The sequence below is a fragment of the Primulina tabacum genome, chromosome 1, assembly GCF_025594145.1.
Source record: "Primulina tabacum isolate GXHZ01 chromosome 1, ASM2559414v2, whole genome shotgun sequence".
In the NCBI taxonomy this organism is placed as follows: Eukaryota; Viridiplantae; Streptophyta; class Magnoliopsida; order Lamiales; family Gesneriaceae; genus Primulina; species Primulina tabacum.
The window spans coordinates 53,760,118-53,780,952 of NC_134550.1; the positions used below are offsets into that span (position 1 = coordinate 53,760,118).

General features: G+C 36.4%; 3 protein-coding genes and 1 pseudogene across 4 annotated transcripts; 2 read left to right on the forward strand and 2 right to left on the reverse strand.

Moving 5' to 3' along the window:
* Nucleotides 1-1,826: 1,826 nt before the first annotated feature.
* LOC142513034 (E3 ubiquitin-protein ligase RDUF1-like) lies at nt 1,827-3,394 on the reverse strand (annotated as a pseudogene).
* Nucleotides 3,395-5,871: 2,477 nt separating this feature from the next.
* Nucleotides 5,872-7,131, reverse strand: LOC142513081 (uncharacterized). The gene is made up of 2 exons (XM_075619711.1): nt 6,786-7,131; nt 5,872-6,641 (listed from the first exon to the last, which is right to left on the reverse strand). The coding sequence occupies exons 1-2, from the start codon at nt 7,129-7,131 to the stop codon at nt 5,872-5,874; spliced, it is 1,116 nt and encodes a 371-aa protein (XP_075475826.1).
* A 2,284-nt stretch (nt 7,132-9,415) lies between these two features.
* LOC142549525 (pumilio homolog 2-like) lies at nt 9,416-16,820 on the forward strand. Of its 2 annotated transcripts, XM_075658518.1 has the most exons (10): nt 9,416-9,516; nt 10,267-11,004; nt 12,058-13,589; nt 13,667-13,808; nt 13,939-14,046; nt 14,276-14,488; nt 14,593-14,703; nt 15,226-15,420; nt 15,866-16,040; nt 16,418-16,820. In XM_075658518.1, the coding sequence occupies exons 2-10, from the start codon at nt 10,372-10,374 to the stop codon at nt 16,462-16,464; spliced, it is 3,156 nt and encodes a 1,051-aa protein (XP_075514633.1). In that variant the 5' UTR covers nt 9,416-9,516; nt 10,267-10,371; the 3' UTR covers nt 16,465-16,820. The 2 variants fall into 2 exon arrangements, with proteins under 2 accessions (XP_075514633.1, XP_075514624.1); XM_075658509.1 differs by lacking the exon at nt 9,416-9,516 and having other exon boundaries at nt 9,532-11,004.
* A 1,368-nt stretch (nt 16,821-18,188) lies between these two features.
* Nucleotides 18,189-20,677, forward strand: LOC142549547 (transcription factor PCL1-like). Its single transcript, XM_075658540.1, has one exon. The coding sequence runs from the start codon at nt 18,291-18,293 to the stop codon at nt 18,891-18,893; it is 603 nt and encodes a 200-aa protein (XP_075514655.1). The 5' UTR covers nt 18,189-18,290; the 3' UTR covers nt 18,894-20,677.
* The last annotated feature ends 158 nt before the right edge of the window (nt 20,678-20,835 follow it).

Below are 20,835 nucleotides of genomic sequence, written 5' to 3' on the forward strand. Positions count from 1 at the left end.
TTACAATAATTGAAATATCGGGCCTTACAATTCTATTGCTTGAAGTAAAAGCATTAGAGCTGATTCATTTGAATGTTTTGACTAGTGTAGGTTGTATCCATATGAAGAGCCATAAATTTTGTCCCGTTCATTGATGATTTCTTTGTGAGATGCTAGGTGTATCCAATCAGGAAAAATTAGACGTTTTCAAAGTCTTCAAAGATTTAAAAACACTGGTTGAACTTGATTCTAAAAAGAAAATCAAGTATTCGATGAATGAGAATGAAAGAGAATATACGAATTTGATGCATTTTGTCAACATTAGAACATCAAAAGACAATTTACGACTGCTTATAAAATTCAAAAAAATGAAGTGGCGAAGCAGATGAACATGACCTTGTTGGACAGAACAAGAGTCATGTTGATGATTTCGGGTCTAGCCAAGTCATTTTGGACGGAAGCAGCCAAGACTGTTAATAAATTTTTCAGTAACTAAATTAACAAATTAGGGATTAAAAAAACAGATTAAATAAAGATAAACTAGTAAAATAATATTAAAAATGAAAATTAGATGTATATTTGAGATAGATGAAAAATGAAATCCAGGTTAAATATATGAACATAATATCATGTACATTATTTATTGTTTTATTTGATGATATCTTACCATTTATGTCATCACAATATAGATTTGATAGTCGATGTAATTTTCTTTATCCTATTATGAATCGTATTTATAACATACTGGTACATACATATACATATATATATATATATATATATATATATATATATATATATATAATAGAGTAGGTCTTTTGTGAGATAGTCTCACGAATCTTTATCTGTGAGACGAGTCAACTCTAATGATATTCACAATAAAAAGTAATATTTTTAGCATAAAAAGTAATATTTTTTTATGGATAACTTAAATAAGAGATCTGTCTCACAATATACGAGCTGTGAGATCGTCTCACAATATACGATCCGTGAGACCGTCTCACACAAGTTTTTGTCTGTATATCATATGAGACAATTGTTGTCAATTGTTGTATTTTAAAAAAATTAAACAAGATGATCTTAAGCTTGGTTCACCATCTTTTCAATTCCTCAAATATTTCTTCCTACATAATGATTGTAAATTTAGCTTTTTTATATAAATATTAAATTTTTATATATACATAATAAATAAATATTTTAAAAACGCGCATGCCAGTTGGGAATGTTAACTAAATTTCCCTTCATTATTTCTTTTCAACGTAAACAAATAACACCATAAACCAGTGTTTTAAAACTAGATCGATCGGAACGATCCGATCATAAGTTCGGTCAGAACAAACTTATAAATCGTTTTATTGTACAAATTATTCACCCGCTTTTTAAAAAATCTATATATTTGTAAATGATTATTTAGATTTTGATTTTATTTAAAATAATATTTCAGTAATATTAGACATTATTTTGATTTATTAATTTTTTTAAAAAATAGATATAATTATTTTTATTATATGTATGCTTTTAGATTTTAAACTTGGATAAATATATATTTTTATTATTTATATACACATTTAAAATATTTATAATTTTAAATTTATTATATTATTAATTTATACAATATAATATTTCTCGATAAAACCATCAATTCAACCAACCGACCGATTGAACTGTTTTTCAAAATAAACTGGTTCAATGACGAACGTGTTTATAAAAACATCGCGATAAACTATATGTTACAAAGTCGTATTAAACAAAAATCACATAGAAATAAAAAATGAAAATTTTAAAGTATATACAATTATTATCTTGCCTTTCCATTTTACAATTGTCTACACCAAGGAAACCAATTCTCACCGCCGCCGCCTCAAAGAGTATCTTCTAAAAATAGAATAACCCGAACCCGATGAAGAATCGGACCTTAACCTCCTAAAAAAAGATCCGTAGTTATGGAAGAACCTCCGAATTTTACCACCCTCCGTCCGCCGCCTTATCCACAGAACTAGCTCATTTTCCCTCTGTACACCACCATTGAGACTCAAACTACTCCATTTCAGGAAAAACCGTCGGAATATCGGCTTCTCCTCTCCCAACAAACCTCCTCCACCACAGAACCACCACCGGGCAGCCTCCACTTACTCAGCCCCACCGTGTGACTCGGAATTGCGTCATGGCAATCAATGGGCAACTGGTACTGGCAGACTGGCGGGAAATGCAGAAACTCAGCCATGGGAGAATGCACTCCGGATGATAAATATGTTTGCAAGGAATTTCGCGGGCCTCGGATCCTATTGAGATTTGAGACAGCTTCTGTGCAAATGGCGCAGTGTGAATCTGAACTCACGTAGGTCGAGAGAATTTTCACCACCGGCAGGGATTCAACTGCCTTCTTGCTCGTCGGCTGAATCCGGATCCAAGCAAAAACTCTGACATCGTCCACAACAAAGGTCGTAGACCCGAACTAGTGTTGTCTTCGTAGTAGAGCTCGTAAATCAGCCTGCCGCTCCTCTTATCTAGTGGAGGTCCAACTTCGACGGGCTGCAGAGTACAATCAGCGGGTTCAACGACAGCCCGTCACAGCGACTGTCGGGACGACGGTCGGGAGCTGCCCGGGGATAATCGAGCCTCAGTAAAGGGTGCAGCGAGAAATCCGTCGGATCCCCGACCTGTATGTGTTAAACGAATAAACGTCAATATTTATTTTTTGTTATTTTTTAAGAGGTTTGTACAAGCTCCTATATATAGGAGTAGAAATCGTGATACAAATAAGGAAAAGACTAAAACTAAATGCGACTTTCATATACATGTTCATGGGCTAATTCTGTATGGGCCGATTATGTCATATACCAACACGCCCCCTTCAAGCTTGGAATAGATTCTGGACACCAAGCTTGGACAATAAAAAACGATGTTGATCAGTGCCCAGGCCTTTGGTAAAAATATCAGCAAGTTGAAGTGAGGAGGCCACATGGGCAGTCTGAAAGCAACCAGCTTTAATCTTGTCACGAATAAGGTGACAATCGATATCGATGTGCTTCGTGCGTTCATGAAACATAGGATTCGCAGCAATGTGTAGGGCGGCACGATTATCACAATACAACGTGGCATGTTCTACAAACAAAACTCCCGTATCAGATAACAAACCTTGAATCCAAATAATCTCGCACGAGGTGGTAGCCATGGCCCTATACTCGGCTTCGGCCGAAGATCGTGAAACAGTGCTTTGTTTTTTAGTGCGCCATGACACTAGAGAATCACCTAATTTAAGACAGTAACCTGTTAACGATCAACAAGACATGGGACAGGAAGCCCAATACGAGTCACAATAAGCTGACAACTTCAAGGCACTGTGAGCAGATAGGAAGATGCCCATACCAGGAGCACCTTTGAGATACTTGACAACTCGCATGGCAGCAGTCATATGTGAGCGTTTAGGGGAGTGCATAAATTAACTCAACCGTTGAACTGCATAACATATATCGGGCCGAGTAATGGTGAGATATATCAGGCGTCCAACCAAGCGTTTATATGAGTCTGGATCAGCGAGTAAATCATCTGAAGTACTGACGGATGAAGGAGGAAGTAAGAGATCAAAGGCATGGGAAGTAAGCTTCTGGTGTTGCTCAGTGGGTGTATCAAAAGGTTTGGCACCCAGAACCCCGACATCCGTAAGAAGATCCAAAGCATATTTACGTTGGTTTAGAAGAATGCCACTGGTAGAACGTGCTATTTCAATCCCCAAAAAATATTTCAGAAGGCCAAGGTCACGAAGCTCAAGCTTAGAGTGTAAGAACTTCTTCAAGGCAGCAATCACATCCAAATTATTTCCAGTAATGACAATATCATCAACATAAACCACTAAAAGAGTAGTGGTATGAGCGTCATGACTGGTAAATAAGGAATGATCATGTTGAGATTGTACAAAGCCTGCATCAATCATCACAGCAGCGAACTTCTGATTCCATTGTCGTGAAGCTTGTTTAAGCCCATACAAGGATTTGCGAAGACGGCAAACTTTAGTCCGCTCTTGAACGTGATAGCCGGGGGGTAATTGCATAAAGATCTCCTCATCCAAGTCCCCTTGGAGAAAAGCATTGGCAACATCCATTTGAAACAAACTCCAACCTCGGATGGCTGCTACGCTAAAGAAAACGAATGGTAGTAATTTTAGCAGTAGGAGAGAATGTATCATGGAAATCAACTCCAGCTTGTTATGTGTAACCCTTAGCCACTAAACGAGCTTTAAACTTATCAACATCTCCATTGGGCAAGAATTTCAGTTTATACACCCATCGGCACCCAATTGGCTTGGCATAGGGTGGTAAATCAACAACATCCCATGTATGGTTAGAGTCTAAAGCCCGTAGTTCTAGATCCATTGCGTTCTTCCACCTAGGATCCAAGATGACCTCATGGTAGGAACGTGGTTCAGTGACAGCGGAGATGGCAGTTAAAAAACTTTGATAAGATGAAGAAAATGATGAGTAGTCGATGTGATTGGAAATGGGATAGCAACTAGAATTAGTAGAGGCATGAGATATTGTGGGACAAGAAAAATCCTTTGTCCAAATGGGTGGTTGAAAAATCCGAGTGGATCTCCTCAAGGGAAGTGGATGTATGTGGGCTGTATCTGAAGGTACATTATCAGAGTTGGTTACTGGAACAGGAGTAGAGGTGGAATCATCAGACAAGTTTTGACCTTCCAGTGGGGAAGAATCAAAGGATGGAGTGGATTCCGGAAATGGAAGGTCTGGAGGAGATTTGACAGCAAAAGGAAAATGAGACTCATGAAAAACAACATCCCTTGACACAAAAAATCTCTTGGTGTCAAGATCCATCACTTTATATCCCTTTTGAAGAACGGAATAACCCAAAAACACACAAGTCGTGGCTCTAGGACAAAATTTGTGAGTGACATGCAGGGCTGTGACATAACAAAGGCAACCAAACACTCTCAAATGAGCATATGACGGAGCTTTGCCAAAAATGACATCAAAAGGAGTTTTGTTGGCAATAATTGGGCTGGGAGTACGATTTATAATGTATACTGCGGTGAGAACACAATCTCCCCAGAAATGAAGAGGAATAAACGATTGAAAGCGTAAATCCCGAGCTAATTCAAGAATGTGGCGATGTTTCCGTTCAACTACCCCGTTTTGTTGAGGAGTATATGGACAGGAACTTTGATGCAAAATGCCAAGTGACGTAAATAACAGCCCACACTCAAGTTTAAAGAAATCAGAAGCATTATCGGTTCGGATGGTTTTAACTTTTGAAGAGAATTGAGTATTAACCATGACAAAAAACTGGTTTAGAAGTCGAAGGATATCTAATTTGGATTGCATAAGGAACGTCCATGTACCTCTGGAAAAATCATCTACAATCGTTAAGAAATATTTCTCTCCATTGTAAGTTGGTGTTCGAAAAGGGCCCCAAATGTCCATATGTACCAGTTCAAACAGATAAGAAGTTTTAGACAAACTAACTTTAGGAAAACTCAATCTTGTTTGTTTTGATTTAGGACATATCCCACAATGAGGTAAGTCTATGTTTTTTGATATAAAAGGTAATAAATGCATTCGAGAAAGGGACATATGCCCCAGTTTTCGATGCCACAAGTCATGAGAAATCAAGGTACAAGAAATGAAAGTATTACACTGTGGTATATTAGATGCTATGTGGTGTGTAGCTCGAACTTGAGGTAGCTGGAAAGGCTGGGATGGTGCTGTGGATAGGTGGTAAAGTCCATGCCTTGCCCTACCAATCCAAATTATCCTTCCACTTTTGTGGTCCTGAAATGTACAATAATGAGGATAGAATGTGACATAACAATCATGGGATTTGGTTAATTTTGAAACGGACAGGCAGTTGAAATGAAAGTTGGGAACATAGAGTACATCATGGAGCAGAATGTTGTCTACCTTTTGCATTTACTAGGAGTTGACTACCATTTGGCAACCTCACGGAACTAGGGGAAGAACACAAAGATTTAGCATTACGCAACAACGAATAGTTACCAGTCATATGCTCATTAGCTCCTGTATCAATAATCCAATCTGTTGGAGCACCTTCATAGAACTGTCCAGCCATGTTAACAGCATTGGTATCTGATGATTCCTGAATTTTTGCAGCATCAATTGTTGATGAATGCAGAGTGGCACCCCCCAGTAACTGTAATATCTCAGCATATTGAGCTGGCGTGAAGCTCGAGCTAACCCCTGTATTGGTCTTTGGTGAAGGTTCGGTGATGTTTCCAGCCACATTGTGAGCTACAGCCCTCGTCTTGGATTTGTCAAAATCTCTACTGAATCGTTGAAAGTTCCCTTTGCCCTGCTGTGGTTTATGCAACCGGTGACCTGGAGGATAGCCTACCAGTTTAAAACAATGAGCTTTAACATGTCCATTCCATCCACAATGATCACATGTAAGTCCATCTTTCCCTCGCTCATCGCATCTTCCTTGTTTTGCATAGAAAATCGAAGTCGGTTGGTCAACTGAGGACAGAGATCGATGAGATTCTTCTTGAGAGAGTAACGAGAAAGCCTGATTAACTGTTGGCAGAGGCATCATCATCAAAATCTGGCTTCGAATATGCACATAACTCTCATTAAGACCCATTAAAAATTGCAACAAACGGTGTTGCTGATCATGCTCAATATATTTCCATGCTGCAGCACATTCACACGATGGCAAGATGACCAAGGAATTATATTCATCCCACAGCTGTTTCATTCTACAAAAATACACTTAAATTGTGTTGTTTCCTTGAGTCAATCTCCCAAGCTCTCGGTGAATAGAGAAAATTCTTGAACCATTCACTTTGTCAAATTGATCTTTCAAATCTGACCAAACCGCGGATGCATCACTAGAATATACAATTCCACTAAAGATATCTTTCGAAACCGAGTTCATAATCCAGGACAATACCAACGCATTACATCTTTCCCACTGATTCAAGGCAGCGTTTCCCGCCGGTGGTCTTACACATGTTCCATCGATAAATGCTATCTTATTCTTAGCACGAAGTGCGATCAATATAGCACGACTCCAAACACCGTAATTTTCAACTCCTGTCAATTGTTCACTAACAATGGTCATACCTGGGGCATCAGATGGATGCAGGAACAGAGGATCGTTGAAATTAGTGTTGTTGGCCATGGATCTGCTGGTTCGGAGCTGCAAGGAAGAAGTATGAAAGGAGACGAATGCAGCGCTCAACGATCTCAATCGATTGAGTTCAAAATCAGCTGCAATTCAAGCTGATTGACGGAAAGATATAACCGCTCCGATACCATGTTAAACGAATAAACGTCAATATTTATTTTTTGTTATTTTTCAAGAGGTTTGTACAAGCTCCTATATATAGGAGTAGAAATCGTGATACAAACAAGGAAAAGACTAAAACTAAATGCGACTTTCATATACATGTTCATGGGCTAATTCTGTATGGGCCGATTACGTCATATACCAACAGTATGAATCCACCGTCGCAGTGTGGACAAGTGACATTGTCCCCGCCTGTGGACATCATGCTGGCTGTGCTTTTGCAGGTGTAACACCAATACCCCGGCGCCGTGGGAATGGTAGTTGAAGCCATCAGATACTGCCTTTCGGGATCTACGAGAAAATTTAAATTGTAACGATACTTTAAATTATTTATCCTCAAAATTATCAAAAAATTTGAAGGGATATAATAAGACATGTAACAAAGAATGTTCAAATTTCGAATAAAAAAAGAAGCATAAATCTAAATCGAAAAAGACAAATATTGAACCGAATTGAATCTAAATTTGAATTTTGTAATTTAGATATAAATTGTAAAACTAAGTTTATTTTGTTTGGTTTTATATTATATATGTCAAAACAAAACCGACAAAAATTACTAAATTAATTTTTTATTTTTATTTATATTTTTATTATATATTTTTGAGATGATATTCAAATAACAAATAATTTTTTTAAATACTTTTTAGTTAGATTGTTCTTATTTAATCCATTAAGATTTTATATTTAAATGTTTTATTTAGAAATTACTTAAAAAGATAAAATATTATATTTTATAATATATTTATATTATTTATTTAAATAATTGTATAAAAAAGAATTAACTAACCGAAATAAATGAAACGTTTTGGAGAAATGGAACCAAAGAAAAATTGTTAAGATATTATATTATAATTTTTAAACATGAAAAATCAGAAAAAAAAAAAAAAAACGAAAATCGAATTCAATCGACGATACATACATCTAACGTGAACAGTGAAGACGCAAATTATTTAACAATTGCGTGACACTATTATTACTCATATATCTAAATAAATAAAATATAATAGAATATTACATGATAATTTAATAATTATTAGATAATATCATTTCACTTTAGATTGTGATTGTGTCAGAACTCAAATGCATAAATTTGTAATTTGCCAGATAACTAAAATGATTTATTTCAGCCATAATCTCATTATATTTCACTGATAAATTTTTTTTATATAAAATTGCAAAGTATCTTTTTATAAAACCCAACTCAGTCAACTTAATTATTATCAAAAGATGGCAATGAATAGAATTGGGTTTGTCATTAACATCAGAAACGTACAGAAAAAGTAAGAGTTGAGTTCAATGTTTTGTAATCTACAACGACAAAATGAATATTTACTTTAACTTCATCCCTATTAGTTAGCCTACTCTTCCGCTAAATAATTGACACGTCACAAAAATTTCATGTGACGGTCTCATCGATCAATTTTATAAGATTTATATTTTGTTTAAATCATCCATTAAAAATATTATTTTTATACAAAAAATATAATTTTTATTGTAAATATATAAGCTTAATTGACACGTCTCACGAATAAAGATTCGTGAAACGATCTCATAAAAGACTTACTCTCTTACACTTATGTTCCGATTCTTTAGTAAGATAAATAAAAAAACATGGATAAAAAAGCGCAATAGGCTAAATTTAAGTGAGAAGTAAAATAAAATAATATAGCATTACTTGTCGATAAAAACCATGATTGATGATTTTATTGTCATACTATAAAGTTTATTGGATACAATTTTTAATTTTATTTAAAGTCATATTGTTAAACGGGTTATTATAGTTTGAGTTCATTTTTCGATTCAATCCCTCGATTTATTCATGTGTCTGAAATAACATAAAAAAAATTAATGTTATGAACAAGTGAGTCTCACATTATTTATTCCGACATAACATTAAAACCCCAGGAACTCTTATTTTCATTTATCATTCAAATGAAGAAAAATGATGTAGTTATGTCGTGGCATTTGAAAAATGTCAAAAATTTATATGAGACGGTTTCATAGGTCGTATTTTTGTGAGATATATATCTTATTTGAGTCATCAATGAAAAAAATATTATTTTTTATGCTAAAAATATTATTTTATTGTGAATATCGATAAAGTTGAGGATAGTTATATAATAAAAATAATAATAATATCGGAGCTTAGTTTTTAGGTAAGTTAGCAGCAGTGATTTGGCAACAAGTGTTGTTCGCAGTTTGAAGATTCTCCAAAAGGTAAACGTGTCATCCGGATACTTCCTTTGGAACACGCTCACTTCCTCTTTCTTCAATCTCTATCTTCATGCATCGTATTTGAGACTTGATAATCTCTTTTCTAATTTCATTTTATTTTTATTATTATTATTATTACATATAGTAATAAATGGCGTTTGGAGTTGGTTATCCATCACCGAGTCAATTAGGCGTCCTAATATTTAGGGAAATTGTTGAAATTATGTATGAATGATACGGAAAAAAACCTGCCCAGAATTACCAAATGCTTTTAATGCATTTTTGGAAAGAGATAATATATATAGTATGTTAGATACAGTCACAGTAATGAGAAACAAAACCCTAAATGGGGCTTTGTAAGAACAATTCGCCGCCAGTTTGATCTTATCCCGGCAGGCTTTTTGCCCCACCAACACTTTCGTCTCACCCACTTCTGAGCTCAGCTTTATTTTGTTTTTATTTGTTTCACTTTGTGTTTTTGTCAGCTGAATTTATATGCTTATTTTTCTTGAAATTCATTGTGAAAGGAACATGGACCTTTCGCCAAGGCTCAATTTTCTTTAGTTCGTAAGCCGTGAAAGATGGTTATTCTCTGTGTTTGATCATTATATTTTGATATCCATCTTTAAGAACCGAGCTTTATTGAAGCTTGAAGGTCAAAAGGTCGAATTTTTATGTGTTTGAAGCTATGTTGTTCAATATGCGCGTATTGATTTTGTTTATAAAATGGATATAAAGCTTTGATCTTGATAGCTTTCTAGGGCTTTTGGGATTGGTGTTTGTTGGTGGCCATTTAACCTTGTTTTACTCGTGGGATGTGCAAGTAAATTTATCTGGGTTTCAATTCTGTGAAGAAACATGTTATCTGAATTGGGTAGGAGGCCAAGGATTGGAAATAATGAAGGTTCCTTTGGAGACGAGTTGGAAAAGGAGTTAGGGTTGTTGCTCCGTGAACAGCGGAGGCACGAGGCTGATGATCATGAAAAGGAATTGAACCTGTATAGAAGTGGGTCTGCTCCACCTACTGTGGAAGGTTCATTGAGTGCAGTTGGAGGGCTGCTAAACCGGGGAGGTGGAGGCGGCGGCGGCTTGGGTGAGTTTGCTGAATTTGCGAGGAATAAGAGTGGCAGTGTTTTCTTGTCTGAGGAGGAGCTTAGGTCTGATCCTGCGTACTTATCTTACTATTACTCAAATGTCAATCTGAACCCAAGGTTGCCGCCACCTCTGTTGTCAAGAGTGGATTGGCGGTTTGCTCAGAGGTTACAAGGAGGGAGTTCTGCAATTGGGGATAGGAGGAAGGTGAACCGAACAGATAGTGACACTGGAAGATCAATGTTCTCAATGCCACCGGGTTTTGATCCAAAGAAGCAAGATGGTGAAAAGGATATGGACAAACTGCAGGGTTCTGTCGAGTGGGGAGGTGATGGACTTATTGGTTTGCCTGGATTAGGACTTCATAGCAACCAAAAGAGTATTGCGGGGATGTTTCACGTGAGTCACCTGTATCGTTTTGCGATTTTTTGCTTATATAGCAGTTGAATATATATTAATTATTGCTGATTAATTTAATTTCCTAATAGAAAAAATTGATCTGGTTTGTCGATACAAAAAATGCTGATGTTTACTATGTTGGTTTGCATATAAAATAGATATGCAATGGCATAAAAAATGCAATTTTGTGTGGTTTATTGAATTGTATGAATGTAATATGCTGCATCATGGGCTGATGTCATAAGGACAATTGGTGCATTTGAATATCGTTCTGGGCATTGCCTGTTTTCCGGCAAATTTTTTTATTAGATTGAAAATCCACTTGGTTCCTACAACTGTCACCGCTTTTATATCATCACAATCAATGTAACCTTTTAATTAAAGTTCCTCCTTTCATTTTCGAGTATCAAACATACCTTAAATCTGGTACCTACAAAAATTAGAATTATGGTTCCATTCCGAATGCAACAACATTATTTATGTGTGAAACCTATCCATCTCCATTAATCATCTTTACCCCACGAGTTCAAAGATTTGGTAATAATTAGACATTAGTGTTTTTATCTTCTTGTGGTCTCTCTCTCTCTCTCTCTCTCTCTCAATCTAGCGAAGATTATTTTTTCTCTGTATTAGTAAAAAACAATGCTGAGTAGTTGTTATCGATCAATCAATCATGTGAGTGAATTGGTGGGCGTTAATCCTTTATAGCATTTGCATTCATTATGATTTGCTTGCATACGGTTATGTTGCTCTTATCATCTCTTCCCACCTTAAATAGACTGGCATAGCTTGATTTCTCTGTTTCAACCAATCAAAACCTCGTGATGTTAATGCGATTGATGAATGGATAGCTAGGCAAATGAATGTGTGTGTAAGTTTTTCTGTAGTCCCCTATGTGACAGGAATATTATCAAGCATTTTTACACCCCACTCAGTGTTTTGTATACGATTTTAATTATTTATCATGTTCTTATATTTCTGTCCCGGAGCAAGATCACAGATGAAGTTCGTTCAAGTCTTCTTTACTTAGAAGGGTATTCTCTATTTGTGCAGGATGACTTGAATCGTTCCACTCCGGTTCCTGGAAACCCTTCACGCCCAGCTAGTAGAAATGCTTTTGATGAAAATACCACTACCATGGTTTCTGCGGAAGCTGAGCTGGCTCATCTGCGTCATGGTTTGGCAACTTCTGACCCTATACACTCTACTTCTAGTATTCAAAATTCTTCGGCTGCTCATCATGCTAGGCAACCTGCATCATATTCTTATGCCGCTGCGCTGGGTTCATCCTTGTCAAGAAGCTCAACTCCCGATTCTCAAGGACCTCAACGTATTGCAAGAAGTCCTAGTCCTTGCCTAACTACTATTGGAGGAGGCAGAGTAGGAAACATAGAAAAAAGAAACATTAGCAGTCCTAGCTCCTATAATGGTGTGTCTGCTCATGCCAAAGAATCTGCAAATCTGGTAGCTGCTTTATCTGGCATGAATCTTTTGAATGATTCTATGGATGCTGAGAATCTTCCATCATCCCAGATTGAACAAGATTCTGATGACCATAAAAATTATCATTTGACTCTTCATGGTGGCCAGAATCAGTCAAAGCAGCAAACATATCTCAAGAAACATGAAAGTGATCAGTATAGTGCATCTTTTGTTCCTCAGCCAGGGAAAGTAACCCGTTCCGCTTCAGCCTTTAACTATGGTGGCGTGTCAAATTTCAGTAAGACTAACCTTACGTCCGAACTGCCAAATAATACAGTTCCTTCTAATAACTCACATCTGAAAGAATCTTCTGCAACTGCTACCAATTTTGGTGGAGGTCTACTTTCTCAGTATCAGCATTTTGGAAGTCCTAATTCAGCGTATTCAAATTATGGATTAAGTGCATATCCTATGAGTCCAATATCAGGTCAACTCGGCTGCCCCAATTTGCCACCTTTATTTGAGAATGCTGCTGCATCCGCTTTGGCGGCTCCTGGAATGGACTCTTTAATGTTGGGGGGATCAGATCTTGGCTCTGCTGCTGCACATCAGAACCTCAGTAGAATGGGAAATCAGATGGCTGGGGGTGCGGTTCAGGCACAGTATGTTGACCCTTTGTATCTGCAATATTTGAGGACAGCTGACTATGCTGCACAAGTTGCAGCTCTTAACGATCCTTCTGTTGATCGGAACTACATTGGTGATTCATATATGGACCTGCTTCAGAAAGCTTATCTTGGTAATATGATATCTTCTCCAAAATCACAGTATAGTGTTCCACTTGGTGGCCAGACTGGTGGCTCAAGTCCACATGGCTACTATGGGAATCCTACCTTTGGAATTGGGTTATCTTACCCTGGAAGCTCGTTGTCCAATCCTGCTGTTACAAATTTACCTGGAGGACCTGGTAGCCCTATGAGGCATGGAGAGTTGAACCTTAGATTTTCTGGTGGAATGAGAAATGTAGCTGGTAGCGTCATGGGACCATGGTACTTGGACAAAATGGACGGTAGTTTTCCATCATCTCTGCTAGAGGAGTTTAAGTGTAATAAAACAAAATGTTTTGAGCTTTCTGAGATTGCCGGCCATGTTGTGGAGTTTAGGTATGTGTTCTCATCAGAGAATCTATATTATATTATCGTTCAGATCTGATTTTCTAAATTATATTATCTGTGACTAGTACGGATCAATATGGAAGCCGGTTCATTCAACAGAAGCTCGAAACTGCCACTTCAGATGAGAAGAACATGGTTTTCCAAGAAATTTTTCCTCAGTCTCTTACATTAATGACCGATGTGTTTGGTAACTATGTAATCCAAAAGGTACCCAGAAATGTGGGAGTCATTCTGCAATAATCATGCCTCTGTAATACCAAGTCAGGAATTGGAGCTTTGAATTGGAGCTTTTTGAGTATGTTAGTTTATCTCTGATTCTAGTATTGTCTTTTCCCAGTTTTTTGAACATGGAATGGCGCCTCACAGAAGAGAAATGGCCGCCAAGCTTCTTGGACATGTTCTTACCTTAAGCCTCCAAATGTATGGTTGTCGGGTGATACAAAAGGTAAAGTTACCTATGGATCTAACCACCTCCTTAATCAAAAGTTTTTGTATGACAAATTCTGACTAGTTTTGTCCAGTGGTGATGTAGACTGTATGATTACCCTGTCAGGACATAATTGCCAACTCTGTTGAATTTATTCTAATTGTTATTCCTCGTGAAATGTTATAAGCTAATTTCAAAATAGGACTTGCTCAAAAACCTAAGTGACAGACTTTTTCCAATTATTTAGGCGATTGAAGTCGTCGATATGGATCAAAAGATCAAAATGGTAGAAGAGCTAGAGGGGCATATTATGCGTTGCGTGCGTGATCAAAACGGGAATCATGTCATTCAAAAATGCATCGAATGTGTCCCAGAGGCGCACATTCAGTTTATCGTGTCAACATTTTTTGACCAATTCGTGACCCTCTCTACTCATCCATATGGGTGTCGTGTGATACAGGTCAGCAAAATTATGGTGTTTCGTAAGTTTTGGGGTGGTGGGGGTGAGATGCTTGGGTTATTTTCAATGAACATGCATTCTGAGATACACTTTTTGTTCGGCAGCGAGTTCTGGAGCATTGTGAGGATGAAACAACCCAGAGCAAAGTGATGGGAGAGATCTTGGGGTCTGTTACTATGCTCGCACAGGATCAGTATGGGAATTACGTTATACAGGTTCTTTTTGAAAGATTACTTTGTTAAGTATGCTTGTACTATAGTATATGCTTTTGCCATTATGGAACTTTTAGTGAAGGTCTACAGAAGTCTTATGTTGATTTAGTTGGTTTTTAGTATCTCTTTTCCCATTTTTTCCCTAAAAGAGTGCCTACTTGAATGTACTTTGATCACAGTTTCCTTCTTTTCCCATGTATTTTACATTATTCCTTATGTTTATGTGTCCCATTTCTTCCATGGAATAAGGAGTCGCTATTTTTACAAATCTGTGTCAGTTTTTTTTGTTGAATAAATTTAACATCTTAGAGACATTCATTGATTGGCATGTATTCCAAGATTTTCTGGTTCATATACTCTACTGCCGTTCTTTTACTGGTTGTAAAGGTCTTGAAAGGATTCAACTTTTCTAGTTGCTGATGGTGCTGTGTTCTTGTGAATGTTCTTAGACGGAATGCGATCCGGTCGTCAGAAGAGACGCCACATGTATTTCCTCTAATTTGTTTCATGTATTGTTGTTATTAGCATGTACTGGAGCACGGAAAGCCACATGAACGGTCTGCCATTATCCAGGAGTTAGCTGGAAGGATAGTTCAAATGAGCCAGCAGAAGTTTGCATCGAATGTGGTTGAGAAATGCTTAGCTTTTGGCGACCAAAATGAATGCCAACTGTTGGTGAATGAGATGCTTGGAACAACTGATGAAAATGAGCCTCTTCAGGTGATGTCAGCATATTCCCACTGTTTCAGTTTTTGCTATGCGCTTATTTTCTACTAGATTTAATTGCATTTTTATCTTGTCATTCCAGCATTCATAGATACATTTTTTGTCTTAGGATTTATTGTTTGAATGCCGAGAACTGTTTTAGGTTAATGCACTTGAAGAAGAGTTAAAAAATCAGTTAGCCATATATGTTGTCTAAATAGTCCATTGTTGCAGTTAGTTTAAAACTGAGTTTCCAGCACCTTAAAAAGTAGCTTGCGTTTTTTGTGAAATGATATCTGCAGTTCTTTCTTATTATTGGAACATAAAGTAGCATCAGATTATCTTACTCTGATGGTTAGGTGTTCAGAGTGGTTGCACCATACATGTTTTTTCATTTTTTTCCCTCATTTTTCTTGCTTATGCGATAAATAAGTGACCTAATTTTTTTCCTTTCAACCAGGCAATGATGAAAGATCAATTTGCGAATTACGTAGTACAGAAAGTACTCGAAACTTGTACTGATCAGCAGCGTGAACTGATAATGTCCAGAATCAAAGTCCATTTGAATGCCCTGAAGAAGTACACTTATGGAAAGCATATAGTAGCTCGTGTAGAGAAACTTGTGGCTGCTGGGGGTACGCATATTTTGGCTTGCGATCGTTTATTTTAAAGTTCATCTTTTAAAAAGCTTTCGATGTGAAAGTACCTTGATTCATCTATATCCCCCGCAGAGACTGACTTAGGTTCTTCAGCCTTTTATTCATCTCAATGGGTCATGTAATACTCCAGGTCGCTCCAAAATCGACGGCTGGATGCCTGGAATTGGAGTGGAGTTTTTGAAAACAAAAACTGAATCTTTCATGTGTCTTCTTTAAAAAGAAGACACGTGACTCTAACGAGTCGAAACGCAGTCAACTCCGACCATCTAGGGACTAATGTTTGTGTGCTGACAATGATTCTTCATTGATACACTTTCTCTACGCCCACTTTAACTCGCTTTTCTTGGTGACAGAAAGGAGAAGCGCTGCTCAATCCTCGCATGCCGCTGCGACTTTTTAGGAAAGGAAGTCATTGTACAGCTAACCGAGGCTAGTTTGAACTACCCATCGTTTTTTTCTTGATTGCAAATAAAGTCGTGGTCTGTACCGAAACCTGTACATTCAGTTTTAAGCTTTCTATATATACGAGTCTAGTGAGCCTACGAAGCTTAGAGGCCGAATGTTGCTAATGCCGGTGCAGTGGATTTTAAATTTACTAATACAAATGCAGAGGGTGTGTATTATACAGAGGTGAGGGAGTGGGGTTCATGTATAAATGAGGCCTTGTGGAAACTTGTTTTCCCGTGTAGAGCCAAGTGGGAGGGTGTATGCCATTATGTACGGTAAATTTAACATTTTTCTTGCTCTTCCTGTTTATTTTGTATTTGATGTGATTTTTCCATCATCCCTCCATTCAAGCTTTACTGATTTGTAATTTTCTTTTGTTCAAAATTTTAATTGATAATATTTTTAAAAAAATTTACAGTACAGATATTATTAAATTATTTTTTAATTTTATTTCCGAACCAAAAATATCATCTTCTCAACTTACAAAATATTCAATTTCTATTTTTACAAAATATCATAAAAATCTAAATTTGTAAATTCAATTTTATATATGACTATCGCTCATCCGTTCTAAATAAAAATGTCAGATTTATTTTTGCATCCATCTCAAAGATAGTCTATTTTAAATATTTTTTTATTATTGTAGCTATTTTATTTATTAATATATGGTATCATTAAATATGTTACGATGATTTATTTTATTATGTTAAAACATCAATTAAATAAGGTGAAAATTAAATTTTTTTAAAAATATTTAATTTTTCAATATTTTCATAATTTATGTGAATACATATACAATCTTAACACAAAAACTGCTGTGATATTGTATAACAAATCAATTTTGTAAAATGTATTTTTCATTTATTTGTATAAAAAATATTATTTCACTACATATATAATTAAGATCGACGTGTCTTAAAAAAACTTATTTCAAATTTAAATATATGGGTCAAAATGAACGTATCTTAATAAATATTTTATCTTAAAACTATAGAACATAACATAAAATATTATTATTAAAATTATTTTTAAAATTATTTACTTTGAATATAATATTTTTAAATATAATGTTTTTTAATATGTAAGTCACACTAGTTAATATGTATAAACTAAAACAGATATGGCAAATTAGCATTAAATTCACATAGGGATCCCAGTTCCTAAACTATTTTCTTTCTTAGCTTAAACTCCCTCTTAGCCCAAAAATATCATACATCACTCTCACATATTTAATATTTTTATCTGAAAAAACATGTCATTAATATCAAAATTTTTTATACATGTTTGGATACTCGAAAAATCATTATTAATTTTAGATCTGAAAAATTTATTACTCAAATATCATATATTAATACTTGATTTTTAATGTTTTATATCGAATTTTCATCCGAAAAAAAATGTCATTAATATCAAAATTTGTTACATATTTTTAGTACTTAAAAATCATATATTAATTTAGTTCTAAATGTTTTATACCGAATTTGATTTTAAAAAAAACCACACATGGGCTCAAACAGTGAAAAACATTTTTTGAATTAGTCACGTTCTAGAGAAAAAAAAATCGATAACACATTTAATTAGATTGATTTATTGATAATTTGCTTTTTAATGATTGTTACTACAAGTTTATATTTTATAAATAAAAATTAAATAAGAATCGAGATATTTTAGAAAATATCTGGGTAAATAGCATTGAGCGTGGCTAGTCTGGAATCTCCCACCGCTTACTCCACTCGCTCTTTCCTATTTAACTCGGCTATCAACATAAGAATCTAAATCATGGATGATCAGCTGAGGATCGAGGGGGATGATGGAGTGGCGGAATGGGAGGCCGGCCTTCCCTCCGTCGACCAACTGGCGTCCTTGTCTCTGTCTTTGATACCGGTGGATCTGGCGTCGGCGTTTAGAATCTTACCGGAGCCGCTGCGGACAGCGGGTGATGTCAACCGTGCCTCACACTCTAATCTTACCTCCCTTCGTGATATTAAGCCCGCTAGGGATTGCGTGGTGTACGAACAAGAAGGATCCGACCCGAAGAAGAGCCGGCTGATGGGCCCAATCGATGAGGAGGGCGGTGGTGATTGCATGGATTACCAGTCGATGGACGTGTCGGAGAAGGCTGTGAAGAAATCGCGGCTTGTGTGGACCCCTCAGCTGCACAAGCGATTTGTCGAAGTGGCTGTGCACTTGGGCTTGAAGAACGCGATGCCGAAGACGATCATGCAGCTCATGAACGTCGAGGGTTTGACGAGGGAGAATGTTGCCAGTCATTTGCAGAAGTATAGATTGTATATTAAGAGGATGCAGGGGTGTTCCAACGAGGGGCCCTCTCCGTCGGATCATTTATGTGCTTCAAGTGAGGCGACATCAAAACGGATGTGATCCCATCCATCGGACTGGGAATCGAAATGAAAACATACTTCACAACAGTGACGAGAGTGGAAATCATGAAGCGTGCAATGGTAGAATACCGATTCAAATGCCATATCCGCTGCCACTACACTTTACTCCCGTTCCGGCTGAGAATGTTAACTCCGGGTATCATGGAATTCAGCAGCAGCACAATGCTATGATGATGCAGCAGCTGCATAATGATATGATGATGATGCAGCAGCAAAGAGACTGGTCTGGAAACATGTATAATAGTATTCCATATCATGTTATGAATCAAAATCGGAAGTAAGTCAAGTAACCGAAATTTTCGCAAATGGTGTTGGGTCTGGTGGATTCATTGTTTTGGGAAATTGGCTAGGTGAACAACTTTTAATACTTTCTTATTTTAAATCCTGGATGCTCATTTTCAAGAGTGATAAATTTCTAGTGGTTTAGAAGATTTCCCTTTTGTTGTTATTTGGTCTACAACATAACCCCATAATTTAACGTTCCTGTTGAAAGATTAGTTCTTTGACTCAAGATCGATTTTCTTGGAAAGGAAATTAAGATAATTCGAATGTACTTTCTGATTCCTGAGAATTTTTGGCTGGTCGTGTTGCTTCAGGATGTCATATCTGAAAAGAATTGCAATTTCTGTCTTTTATATATATTCAAATGAAGGGTAAATTGTATTCTTGATTCATTGGACTTTATTTCATATAATTTTTCCTAATTGAAATTGTCATTACTTGTTACCTATTTTACTAGTTACTGATTACTGATTTGGTTGGTACCTAGTTATTTTTATTTCTATTTTTGTTTGGGAGAGGTATACTTTTTGAAATATTCTGATGCTACTTGTGTCCCCATCATTTCGTTTATAATGCATGACCTTGAATTACTGATGAGATGAATTAGTTGCAGGAACTTACATGAGAAAAACCAATTTTGTTGAGATGCAAAATAACATCGGAGTTTCTTAATTTAAGAGTTATTAATAGTATTCGTTTGTAATGTCTCTTTGGTTTAGACTGATATGTAATTCTAAATTCACCGCCTGTTCAGAATTTCGAATATGTACAGTTTCTAGTATTATCAAGTTCGAAATATCTTGGAATTCAGTTGGTTAAACTTTAATATTGTCTGTGGGGGATTGTTGGGATTTGAAGTGGACTTATTCTGGCATATAAAATTTCTTGGTCGCATCTTCTGGGATCATAAGAAACTACTGAAAATCTTGCATATTTGCTGAAATGCTATGCAATCGATCAGGTGAAGTTTAAAAATCCTGTGAGGTTTGCTTCTAAAATTTCTCAGGTTTCATGCTGCTATGAATGTAAACTTGAAGTTGTTTACATTTGGGTGGGGGCGAGTGATAAAAATCTGTGTTTTCCTAAAATCTGGAGCATCATTTGTTCATTTTAGTCCTCATGTGTTCATAATTACATTGTTGACTTCATCTCCTGATAACCTGGATCTGTTTTACTGGATCTGTCATGGGATGAATTTCTAAGGATATCAGGCCACCAACGTGGAATCTCCTCAGGGAAAGGCGACAATGCACGTGTCTTGGACACTACAGGGACCAAGTACAAGCGCCCTTCATGATCTAGAATTGCGTTCATTATCTATCTATATAATTAGTTTATAAATCCCAGACCAACTTAGTTTTTTTGTTAGCTATCTTACATCCTAGGCGAATGTTTTTCCAGCCACAGTTAGCAACCTGATGTTTTCTTGCCCTTAAAGTTGCAACAATCACAACTAATATAGTATCTCGTCGTTTTTCTGTATTGGTGAGAACTGTTACACTTGATGTGTCTTCTGTCCGATGTTGCAGCTCGTAAACGAGAAAACATCTCAAGTGCACGCACAATGAAGTACTAAAGAAAGGAACTTTAATAAGGTGCTGTTCAGGTTGCTTCCTTGATGTTGTGAGCTGATTCGGTTT

Bases quoted from the DNA above. Each gene is read 5' to 3' on its own strand.
- LOC142513081 (XM_075619711.1), bottom strand. From the start codon at position 7,131: ATGGCCAACAACACTAATTTCAACGATCCTCTGTTCCTGCATCCATCT. The intron at 6,642-6,785 runs GTTCAAGAATTT...AATGTGCTGCAG, and splicing joins TCAATTTGACAAAGTGAATG to CATGGAAATATATTGAGCAT.
- LOC142549525 (XM_075658518.1), top strand. From the start codon at position 10,372: ATGTTATCTGAATTGGGTAGGAGGCCAAGGATTGGAAATAATGAAGGT. The intron at 14,047-14,275 runs GTAAAGTTACCT...CCAATTATTTAG, and splicing joins GTTGTCGGGTGATACAAAAG to GCGATTGAAGTCGTCGATAT. The intron at 14,704-15,225 runs GTTCTTTTTGAA...TGTTGTTATTAG, and splicing joins ATGGGAATTACGTTATACAG to CATGTACTGGAGCACGGAAA.
- LOC142549547 (XM_075658540.1), top strand. From the start codon at position 18,291: ATGGATGATCAGCTGAGGATCGAGGGGGATGATGGAGTGGCGGAATGG.